General features: G+C 48.1%; 1 protein-coding gene across 1 annotated transcript in view; it reads left to right on the forward strand.

Annotated features, from left to right (window-relative positions):
* OXSR1 (oxidative stress responsive kinase 1) overlaps window positions 1-12,437 on the forward strand; it is a 158,639-nt gene that overhangs the window by 128,845 nt on the left and 17,357 nt on the right. Inside the window, exons 11-12 of the mRNA XM_075315401.1 lie at window positions 4,429-4,551; window positions 12,336-12,371. Of these exons, the coding sequence (XP_075171516.1) occupies window positions 4,429-4,551; window positions 12,336-12,371 (159 nt within the window). The remainder of the gene's footprint in view (window positions 1-4,428; window positions 4,552-12,335; window positions 12,372-12,437) is intronic.

A 12,437-nucleotide genomic window follows, 5' to 3' on the forward strand; every position in this document is an offset into this window, starting at 1 on the left:
GTGCTCTATGGCCGCTGGCTGTGTTATGTAGCAGAGCTGAAGCAGCGCAAGACCTCGTGTGGATTACGCTGAAGCTGCAGGGTTTTGGGGGTTAATAAAGAGGTAAAGGAGGGTTTGTTTTGTACTTTATTCCAAATGAAGGATTTTTCTCTGTGTCTTGTTTATTTACTTTCATTTACAGGTTAGTGTGATGCAGGTATCTCATAGACTGTAAACCTACAACTTCCCTAAAAGGGAGGGTCCCATTAAGAATGCAAAACCTAAAAAGATCCCAGTGATCAATTATACAAATATAAGAGGTAAAAAGGAAGACCACTGGTATAGAAGAGACCAGAGACAAATATATAGTGAAATACACAATAATTTTAATAATAAAGTGAGTGTGACAAAAGGACAAACGGTACAGGCAAGAGAGTGTTAAAATGCCAGACACAGAAGATGCACAAACCACACCAGCCGTTGGTAAGCCAGCCACAAAATACGTAAATCAGTGTATGACAGGCAAAATAGCCAGAAAAAACAGGGAGAAGCAAATACATCAGAGGGTGGATTCCCTATATGAAGCTCACCCTTTAGAGTAATATCAGGAGCCTGTCATATCATAAGGTGGTAATATATTTACCTTGAGACATATTAGGGCTGTTTAGTAGGCAAGCTGGTGGTGGTGGGCGGGGCCTCTCATAGACGCCTGTGCTATAATACTAACCTAGGGCTTAGTAGCAGCTGTGCGCTGCGATTAACCCCTTAATACCCCGATTTCCACCGCTCCAGGGCAATCGAGAAGAGCCGGTATTGCACCGGGATAATAGATGCGGCAATACCGGGCATCTGCGGGATGAGAATACCAGCCCCCAGCCGGCATTATCATGGCTGCGGATGAAAATTAGGGGGGGACTGCACATCTTCTTTTTTTTTTTTTAATTATTGAAATAATTAAAAAAAAAAAGCCGCATCACCGACACAGCTGCGCACACTTCTTACAGGAGCGTGCATGTGTACATGCACGCTCATGCTCATAGAGTGCAGGCTGTGCCGGCTGATGTCATGTCAGACTTGTACGAGTCTGACATCGCATCACCGGCACAGCCGCACACTTCTGACAGGAACGTGCATGTGTTTCTGAAAGACATGCACGTTCACCATTCTGACCCGCAGACACTTGCATTGCTTTCCCTGCCCATTGGCCGTCCTGCCGCCTGTAATTGGCTGAGGTCAGCTGGGAACTCAGGGTGGGGCGCGTCTAGCTGCAACTAATTACACGTGTCGGTGGGCGGACAAAACAATGAATGTTGAATTGTCTGCTCCGAAAGGGAAAAGCGTGACTGGGAAAGAGTTTGCTGCCATGACACCGCCTGGGTGCGTATACCACGTGTGCTCTTGCCCCCTTATTCCCTCCGCAGACGTTTTTAATCTCCAGATTCTGGTCCCCATAGACTTATATGGGCACCGGAATCCGGAGCAGATCTGGATTTTTTTGTTCAGCCCAGCAGGGATCCACCGATTCCGGATTTTTGGCGGATTCGATCAGCCCTAATCATGATCTGAAAAAAAATACTTGTAACACAAAAGACTCACTTCAATAAAAGGTCCTTTTCTGATGACACATTCCCTTTAATGCTCCTTTTATTCTCATTTCTGTGAATATAAATCTGAAACAAATAGTTTGGATTCTTTGGAGGCGAGAAGCTGAGGCTATAGCTAATGGGAGAGAATAAATAATGGCGTTCTGTAGGTAACTAGACCAGTCACAAGCTTCTCTGTCATATGGAAATTAAAAACTAAGAAAAAAAGCAAGAAACATTAACTATTTAATTACCAAACGATTACAGTTAGTTTTCATATCTCTAAAGGAAAATACATAGCTATTTATGACTCAGTGTTAATTTACTATTCCCCTGGTAAATGTGCGCGGAGCTTAGCCGCATTATTTAATTGCCTGTCACTGAGTCCCAGTAATGAGATTTGTGTGTGAATATTATTGTATTTTGTTGCCTCATTTTATCTGGGTGACGGTTCCTCCTTTGCAGTCATTGAAACCCTTTTATTATGGCTTGTAATTGGTGTATTCTAGCAGCCAGAAACTAGAAGCCTGCAGGCTGCACACTCCTACTAGTCAACAGTGGAGCCGCAATTACAGATGTGAACGAAGCCGAAGGGTTTATTTACCCTGGTTGATTATTGAGAACGACCACGCTTATGAACACTTGTCCCCAAGTATAATGAGGTAATATAAATAGGCTCCCACTCACTTGACAAAGTAGCAAAATGCTTGTTCGTCAGGTGAAACGATTAAGATTAGTTAAAAATCATGGTACTGAGAAGCACATTGTGCTGTATAAACAGAACATATGATGCCATAGACATTGATTCTGCACACACAGAACAGTCATATGAAAGGGATACTATCTTTAGAAAATGACCGTGTCACAGGGTGTGATAGGATCACTAGGAACAGGGGAGCCTAAACTGGCCCTCAGGCTAGGGATACCCTGGTTGACCCTGATCTCAAAGATAAGCCTGAAGGTGACGATTTTTGGGCCGCCTTCCTAACCCTAGCTCCTGCACAACCCTGGTCTAGTGGCCCCCTCCCTCCACCCCGGAGAGGGCCGGGACAAGAGCTGTAAATCCCACACACATAATCGGGCGGAGGGGGGGGGCTAAACTCAAACTCTCAGCAATCACTCACAGAGGTATAGACTATACATGATCAGTTGGAATCTAAAGGAAGGGAGGAAATAATCCGACAACAAGAGTATTTCCACAACACACCAAACTGCACACAGAAGTTCACCAGCAACAGGATATCAGAACACACAAGGACCAGGATCACAAAAAACTATCATCGGCATGGGAAACAGGTTCCACCATCTTAAAAAGGGTGGAGGCAACTGTGATAGGTCTCCTGTAACATGTGACTCCAATAGCAATCCACAGGATAGCAGAAATTAACTCTCCTGCAAGCTCGATTACTAACAAAGGCACAGCTGGTTGACACCTGTGCCTGTCTGTGCAACTCAAAAGCAGCATCATGTGGAGTATCCAACTCTGCTGTGTGAACAGCGTCAGAAGTAGTCCTGACACTCGTGTGACAGACCTACTGTTTAAAACAGGTTTTGTATTTAATGTATTTTTCTGTATGTTTTCTGCATTAGAAATAAAAAATAGAAATCTTAGAATTTTTGTACTGGCTACTGGGCCTTTTTTTAGATTCTAACTTCCTTTTGTTTCAGGAAACACATGTACATAGCCACAATGAACAGATTCTGACCCCATCTTTTGTATTGATGCATCTAATGTACAAAAGCCATTGTGAAGGGGGGGAGGTCAGTTGGGACATCATTTTCTGTGAATGATCCTGTCTTATCCGCTGTATATAGAGGTGTTACCTGTCATTGTAATCCTACCTTTGCTGATAAGAAGCCTGATGAAAACTCTTCCTGAAAAGACAGGAATTATGTGAGAAAGCAAGATTATATATAATTTTTTCTTTTAATAAAGATAAAGATTTATTTACAAAAAAGCCATTTTTTAATATATATGCAACATAAAAACCTGATTTAAACAATAGGTAATTTTCAGATGATAGCTTTTAAGACTTGTTCTGTGAACATGGGGAGTTTGATTGGCCAGTTTACTACCACTGATTGGCCACATTGCTGCGTTGAGTGTGCGTCGTCTAGTCTAGATAAGTTGTCGCGGACACAACTTGTAAATTTGGATGGTCAAATTTGTCAACTATTCACATGTATTAACATATAAACTAATTATTATTATTTATTTTTATAGCGCCATTTATTCGATGGCGCTTTACAGTGAAAGAGGGTATACATACAACAATCATTAACAGTACATAACAGACTGGTATAGGAGGAGAGAGGACCCTGCCCGCTAGGGCTCACAGTCTACAGGGAATGGGCGAGGGTACAGTAGGTGAGGACAGAGCTGGTTGCGCAGTGGTGTACTGGACTGAGGGCTTTTGTAGGTTGTAGGCTTGTTGGAAGAGATGGGTCTTGAGGTTCCTCTTGAAGCTTTGCACGGTAGGAGAGAGTCTGATATGCTGGGGTAGAGCGTTCCAGAGTATGGGGGAGGCACTGGAGAAATCTTGTACGCGATTGTGGGAAGAGGAGATAAGAGAGGAGTAGAGAAGGAGATCTTGTGAGGATCTGAGGTTGGGTGCGGGTAGGTACCAGGAGACTAATGAGCTCTTATGATATGAAATGGTAATAATTGACCATATTCCTAAATCCTTCATATTACCTGTACGTTTTGCAGTGACCTATACACAGTATAACCGAAATTGATGACCTCCAGTAATGACATAATATTGGTAACTTTTCACACCAGGACAGAGCGGGGCTTTGTGCGCCAGCTACACAGTATCACTGCTGAGTGTTACATTACAGTGCGCTTTGCCTTCTCTATTTGCAGGTTCGAAGAGTGCCAGGATCTAGTGGTCGGCTTCATAAAACTGAAGATGGAGGATGGGAGTGGAGTGATGATGAGCTGGACGAGGAAAGCGAGGAGGGCAAAGCCGCTGTGTTACAACTAAGGGTGAGCTGACGTTTTTGTGTGATATTTTCCTTTTTTGCTTTATTTCTTCCATACCTTTGTAAGTTTAGAGAAATTAATTTGTACTGACTGACTGCAATTTTGGTCTAATCCACTAGGGGAAGCTAACTGCCTACATTTATCTACTGTACAGGGCAAAATAAAATTCACGAGACAGTCATGTCTAAAGCTCCCCCTAGTGGTGGTTGCAGTCAGACAGAATATCATGATTATTTGGACATAAATTAAATTCAGTAAATTCATAGACTATCTCACCTAAGAAGGCTAGTGTTTGAATATCGACATTAACTTTATATCTTATTTTTCAACCTAAACTATCCTATGTAAAGGCAGCATTTTACAGCTACAGGTTCATACAACTACCATGTTTCCCTCTGAATGATGCGCTAGGGCTTATTTTCAGGGGATTTTTTTAATTTTTTTGCTTTGTTAAAGTTTATTGCCATATTCTTTAAAGGCTATTTGTCAGGTCATTTTTGTATACCATACCAATATTTAGTATCCTGACATAGGGCTTGAGCAGCCCTTTCAGGATATGTAACTTTTATTGCTGTACGTTGCCCCGTTGTGTTGCTGTAAGCACCAGAAAATGTATAGTTGAGCTCCAGCTGTTAATGCAAACTGAATATTCACCCCCTCCCCCTGCCTATAATCGCGCACACTCCTCTGCACAGGCGTCAGTGATTGGGTACATTCAGACTGCCATATTGTTTACCTGAGGATTACATTGCAATCCTCGGACTGGCCGTCTGTGCTCCTGACCTGATTATGACAGCATGTATTTCTAGGCAGCTCTCGCTCTCAGGTAAGGAGTAATATGGCAGTTTACGCCTCCTACATCATGCACATACGCCGCCATTGAGGTCCTGCGCAGGCGCACTTTAATCTGCCCTGAGCTGGGCAGATCAGAGTATTGTAGTGCGCTTGTTCAGAACCTCAATGCCGGTGAGTGTGTATGATGTAGGACACGTCATGCGCACAGGTTTCAGAAGAAGGACGTCAAAGATGGCCGAAAGAGGAGGCGCCGCACTCGGAGAAATTAGACTCCCATCTGAGCCATATCCACCGCAGCGACTGTTTAGGTGAGTATTATGAAGTGATTTTTACGGTCTACACAGCGGCCTGGGCTCTTATATACAGCATGTTAGAATGCTGTATATAAGAGCCCAGTGGTGGTGGCCGCAGCTTATAGGCCCCAAATCTGGTGACAGAATCCCTTTAACCCTTTAAGTACAAGGCTTGACACTTTTTTTTTTTGTTTGTTTTTTTAAAGGGCTAACGCAAATTAATAATTTCTTTTTCGCTCCTAATTGGGAGACCCAGACAATTGGGTGTATAGCTATTGCCTCTGGAGGCCACACAAAGTATTACACTTAAAAGTGTAAGGCCCCTCCCCTTCTGGCTATACACCCCCAGTGGGATCACTGGCTCACCAGTTTTGTGCTTTGTGCGAAGGAGGCAACACATCCACGCATAGCTCCACTTTTTAGTCAGCAGCAGCTGCTGACTATGTCGGATGGAAGAAAAGAGGGCCCATACTAAGGGCTCCCAGCATGCTCCCTTCTCACCCCACTGTATGTCGGAGGTGTTTGTAAGGTTGAGGTACCCATTGCGGGTACGGCGGCAGGAGCCCACATGCTGATTCCTTCCCCATCCCTTTTTACAGGGCTCTGGGTGAAGTGGGATTTACCGGTCTCCAGGCACTGAGACCGTGCTCCATCTACAGCCCCTGGAGAAGATGCTGGATGGAGTGGAGTACATCAGGGACATGGCCCTGCTTCCTCAAGGTACTCTGTGTCCCCGTGCATTTGGCGCTCACACCGCAGCATGCTGGGTGTTGTAGTGCGCCGGGGGACATCAGCGCTGCGGCGCCTGTGCCATGGCCTCATTCAGCTTCGCTGAAGCAGGCTCACTTATGGGAATGGGTCGCGCCGGCCGCTGGGACTGCGGCGCGGCTGGCACTTGTAGTGCGCCGGGGACTTCAGCGCGGCCTGCGCTTTTACGGCGGCCGCGCTGATAACTAGAGTCCCCGGCTTTTGCGGCCTGCTTCCGTTCGTTCCCGCCCCCAGACCTGCCAGTCAGGAGAGGGGCGGGACGCTGGCCACTTCTAGGAATCGGTCGCGCCGGCCGCTGGGACTGCGGCGCGGCTGGCACTTGTGGTGCGCCGGGGACTTCAGCGCGGCCCGCGCTTTTACGGCGGCCGCGCTGATAACTAGAGTCCCCGGCTTTTGCGGCCTGCTTCCGTTCGTTCCCGCCCCCAGACCTGCCAGTCAGGAGAGGGGCGGGACGCTGGCCACTCCTAGGAATCGGTCGCGCCGGCCGCTGGGACTGCGGCGCGGCTGGCACTTGTGGTGCGCCGGGGACTTCAGCGCGGCCCGCGCTTTTACGGCGGCCGCGCTGTTAACTCGAGTCTCCGGCTTCTGGGCCTAGTCTCCCTTCGTTACCGCCCACAGCCCTGACAGTCAGGGTAGGGGCGTGACGCTGCATAGCACAGCAGCGCTGAGAGCTGGAGTATGTTTTGCATACTCCACCCCTCTCACTGTGTGCACTGTGAAACCGGATTCCCGCACTTTCTCAGGCACGCCCACGGCTTCCTTCTCTACAAGGACGCCGGCAGCCATTAGAGACCCTGGCATTCTGATAGTCACACAATCGCTGCAACAGGCGTTAAGCAGCACCTGTGGTGCTAACCCCACTAGTGCAGAAGTGCACTTATAGATATGCTTGTACTATATACATTGCACTGTTTGGTCGCACGTTGTATATACCCTCCTGGATTATGCGGAGGAGTTATCAGCATATTCTCTGTGTAAAACAAAGGTGCAGAACCACATGTTTTTCTATACAGCTGGTACAGCATGTACGGCTATACGGCCGGCAGGTTACATAGACTCCCATTGTATGCACTAATGGCCAGGGGATGAGGACGGTGTCTGCAGTATTTACTGACAGTTTTTCTGAGACTATGGCTATGATACTAGAAGCCTAGCAGTCCGGACATGTCTCTCACAATATGGGCACTGTTGAATCATTGATCCATGGCCCCCCTCAGTGTGAACAACTAACAGCTCCGGGAATGTCACACGCATCCCAGAGTCACGGCTCTGCACGGACGTCAGTCCCAGACAGCCTAAGCGGGCTCACTATGAGCGGCCTCGGTTTCATCACGGTCCTAGCAGAAGGACTCGCTGTGTAATGAGGCGGAAGTAGCGGCTCAGGATTCTGATCCTGAGACCGCTCTCAATCTGGATACACCTGATCGTGACGCCATAGTAAATAATCTTATAGCGTCCATCTATAGAATGTGGGTTATTTCTCACAGCTCCTCCAGTGGAGGAGTCAGCTTCACGTATTTTTCTGGACCACTCTGCCTTCAGAGAGGCAGTCCAGGAACACCACGCTTATCCAGATATGCGCTTCTCCAAACGGCTTAGGATACACGTTATCCCTGTCCCCTGACTTGGTCAGGGACTGGACCCAGTGTCCCAAGCGGCATCCTCCAATCTCCAGGCTTGTAGCTAGATCCATAGTTGCAGTGGGAGATGGAACTGCTGTTGGCTCCGGCATTCTCTCCCTTGGGGCACTCCAAGCTATTTCAGCTTGTCTTACACAGATTGACACGGTTACACGTACATCTGTGCCGCAGGTGGCATCCTTAACCTCTCAAATGTCTGCATTTGTTTCTTACGCGATTCAGGTTGTCCTGGACTATGCGAACCGTGCGGCGGTAGCCTCCGCTACTCCGTGTTTTTAAGCAGAGCCTGGTCTGCTCGTTAAGTGAATGGAAGGCAGATTCTGCTTCCAAAAAAGGTTGCCTAACCAGTTGCCTTTTTCTGCTGACCGACTGTTTGGTGAATGTAACCATTAAACAGTCCAGGGGTAAGGATTCATCCTTTCCTCAGCCCGGACACAACAAACCCCAACAGAGCAAGAGGCAGTCGGGGTTTTCGGCCTTTTCGAGGCTCGGGCAGGTCCCATTTTTCCTCGTCCAATGTGGACTCAAAAGGATCAGAGGAGCTCAGATTCTTAGCGGGCTCAGTCACGCCCAAAAAAAAAAAAAAAGCGACAGTCTGAAAACCCGCTTCCAAGGCGGCTTCCTCATGACTTGCGGCCTCGGTCGGTAGCAGGCTCTCCCGCCTTGGCGATATTTAGCTGCCATAGGTCAATGACCATTGAGTGTGAGACATTCTGTCTCACGGGTACAGGATAGAGCTCACTTCTCGTCCTCCAACTCGATTCTTCAGAATTTCTCCACCTCCCGGCCGAGCCGCTGCTCTTCTGCAAACAGGGTGCACTCTATAGGCAGAAAGAGTGATGACCCCCGTTCCTCTTCAGGAACAAGGTCACGGTTTTTACCCCAAATTCTTTGCGGTACCTATAACAACGGGCCGTTCCGTCCCGTTCTGGATCTAAAAATGCTCAGCAAGCTCGTGGACACCAGGCGGTTCCGGATGGAATCCCTCCGCCATGTCATCGCCTCAAGGTCCCAAGGATATTTCCTAGCATCATTAGGCATCAAGGATGCTTATCCACACGTGCCGATTGATCCAGAGCACTAGCGTTTCTACGCTTCGTTATAGGAGACGAACACCTTCTGTTCGTAGCTCTACCTTCCGGCTAGCGACAGTCCCACTGGTCTTCGCCAAGGTCAGGGCAGCAGTAGTCACAGTCCTGCACTCTCAGGGTCACTCTGTGATCCCGTATTTAGACGATCTACTTGTCAAGGCACTCTCTTAGGAAACATGCCAACACTGCCCGAACGTTGCGCTGGAGACTCTCTAAAGTTTTGGGTGGATCATCAACTTTTTAAAGTCAGATCCGACCCCGACCCTATCGATAACATATCTAGGCATAGAGTTTCTTACTCTCTCAGCGATAGTGAAGCTTCCGCTAGACAAACAGCATTCACTACGGGCTGCAAGCTCTTCTTTAAGAACCAGTCGCACACATTGAGACGCCTCATGCACTTCCTACGTAAGATGGTAGCAATGGAGGCAGTTCCTTTCGCGCAGTTTTACTGCGTCCACTACAATGGGACATTCTCCGCCAATGGGACGAGGAGTCGACGTCCCTCAACAGAGTCGTCGTTCTTTCTCAGGCGGCCAAGGAATCTCTACGGTGGTGGCTTCTTCCCACCTCTTGGTCAAAAAGAAGGTCCTTCCTATCCCCATCCTGGGCGATAGTTACGACAGACGCGAGTCTATCAGGGTGGGGAGCAGTTTTTCTCCACTACAGCGCTCAGGGTACGTGGACTCAGCAAGAGTCCACCCTTCAGATCAATGTTCTTGAACACAGAGCAGTGTATCTTGCCCTACAAACCTTCCAACAGCGGCTGGAAAGCAAGCATATCCGACTTCAGTCGGACAGCTCCACAGCGGTGGCATACATCAACCACCAAGGAAGAACGCGCAACCGGCAAGCCTTCCAGGAAGTCCGGCAGGTTCTGATGTGGGTGGAAGACACGGCATCCACCATATCCACAATTCACATCCCAAGTGTGGAAACTAGGAAGTTGACTTCCTAAGTCGCTGAGGTGTGGCCGAAAGAGTATGGTCTCCTCACCCGGACGGGTTTCAGGAGATCTGGCGCCGCTGACAGAGGCCGGACGTCGATCTAATGGCGTCACGGCACAACAATAATGTGCCAGCTTCATGGCACGGTTTCACAATCATCGAGCTCTGGCGGCAAACGCCTTAGTTCAGCATTGGTCGCAGTTCCAGCTACCTTAGGTGCCACCTCTGGCATTGTTGCCCAGAGTACTGCGCTAGATCAAGACCGACTGCGGCCGCGCCATCCTCGTCGCTACAGATTGGCCGAGGATGTTGTGGTACTCGGTTCTGTGGTGCCTCACGGTAGGCTAACCGGGGGCACTACCAGACCAATCAGACTGGCTGTCTCAAGGGCCATTCTTCCATTTGAATTCTACGGCCCTCAACCGGATGGTGTGGCATTGAGTCCTGGAACCTAGTGTCGTCAGGATTACCTCAGGACGTGGTTGCCACCATGAGACAGGCTAGCATACCAACGTCCGCCAAGATTGAACAGGACGTGGAAGATATTCTTATCTCGGTGCTCGGCGCAGGGTGTTTCTCCCTGGCCGGTTGCATCGTCTATGTTTCCTTCCTTCCTGCAATCTAGGTAGGAAAATGGGTTGTCGCTCAGTTCCCTTTAGGGACAAGTCTCAGCGCTATCTGTATTTTTTCAGAAACGACGACTTCCTCAGGTACGCACGTTCCTACGGGGAGTTTGTCTTCTCAGCAGTACAAGCGGCCGTTAGAGCCCTGAGATCTGAACAAGGTTCTAATTGCTCTCCAGATGCCGCCTTTCGAGCCTTTAAAGGATGTCTCCCTTCCCGCTTTTCACGGGAAGTGGCCTTCTAGTAACGGTCTCGTCTCTTAGGAGAGTTTCCGAGCTAGCAACGCTCTCATACAAACTCCCTTCCTGGTCCTTCACCAGGACAGGGTAGTTCTGCGTCCGGTTCCGGAATTTCTCCCTAAGGTGGTATCCCACTTTCATATCAATCAGGATATCACCTCACCTTCTTTGTGTCCTCGTCCAGTCCATCAATTTCAGAAAGATTTGCATCTGTTGGTTCTGGTGAGAGCACTCAGGTTCTACTTCCCGCATGGCGCTCCTGCGCCACCCGGATGCACTCTTTGTCCTTGTCGCTGGTCGGCGTAAACAGTCGCAAGCTTCCAAATCCACCCTTGCTCGGGGGATCGAGGAACCAATTCTTGAAACCTACAGTTCTACTGGGCTTCTGGTTCTCTCAAGGCCGAAGGCCCATTCTACCAGAGCCGTGGGTGCATCCTGGACATTACGGCACCAGGCTACGGCTCAGCAGGTGTGTCAGGCACCTACCTGATTGGGTCTGCATACTTTTACCAAGCATTTTCAGGTGCATACCTACGCTTCGGCAGACGCCAGCCTAGGTAGATAAATCCTTCAGGCGGCAATTGCCCACCTGTAGGAAAGGGCTGTTTGACGGCCCTATCACGAGGTATTCTTTTACCCACCCAGGGACTGCTTTTGGACGTCCCAATTGTCTGGGTCTCCCAATTAGGAGCGAAAAAGAAGAAGGGAATTTTGTTTACTTACCGTAAATTCCTTTTCTTCTAGCTCCAATTGGGAGACCCAGCACCCGCCCTGTTTTCTCGGGGTTTTTCTGTTTTTTCGGGTACACATGTTGTTCATGTGGTATGGTTCAGTTCTCCGATGTTTCCTCGGATTGAATTGGTCTTTAAACCAGTTATTGGCTTTCCTCCTTCTTGCTTTGGCACTAAAACTGGTGAGCCAGTGATCCCACTGGGGGTGTATAGCCAGAAGGGGAGGGGCCTTACACTTTTAAGTGTAATACTTTGTGTGGCCTCCAGAGGCAATAGCTATACACCCAATTGTCTGGGTCTCCCAATTGGAGCTAGAAGAAAAGGAATTTACGGTAAGTAAACAAAATTCCCTTCTTTCTAAATATTGCTACATGACTATATATTTTTATACACATAATATATCGCTTGTGTGGGTTACCGTTACCAAACAGTAGAGCAATGTGGGAAATTAGCGGACAGTTATGTCTGCCCCATCTGCCACAGACCGCTGCCTGTGAGTGACGCATGTATTCAGAGAGAAATGTGAAATTGCTCCAAATTGATAGTAAACAAACAGTAAATGTGACTTTTTCCAGTGCGATTGACCATTTTGTGCAGATCCAGGCTGTGCATTGTGGCGTCTCCGCTCTCTAACCTTATTCTGGTTTTTTTTTTCCCCAGTCACCACGTGTGAAAGATTCTTTACCAAACTCTGAGGTGAGAACTTGTTATTTCTGATTCCTAATGTGCAGTAATCCCTGATTAACATGTGATCGGAGTAAT

The sequence above is a fragment of the Anomaloglossus baeobatrachus genome, chromosome 6 (assembly GCF_048569485.1).
Source record: "Anomaloglossus baeobatrachus isolate aAnoBae1 chromosome 6, aAnoBae1.hap1, whole genome shotgun sequence".
NCBI lineage: Eukaryota > Metazoa > Chordata > Amphibia > Anura > Aromobatidae > Anomaloglossus > Anomaloglossus baeobatrachus.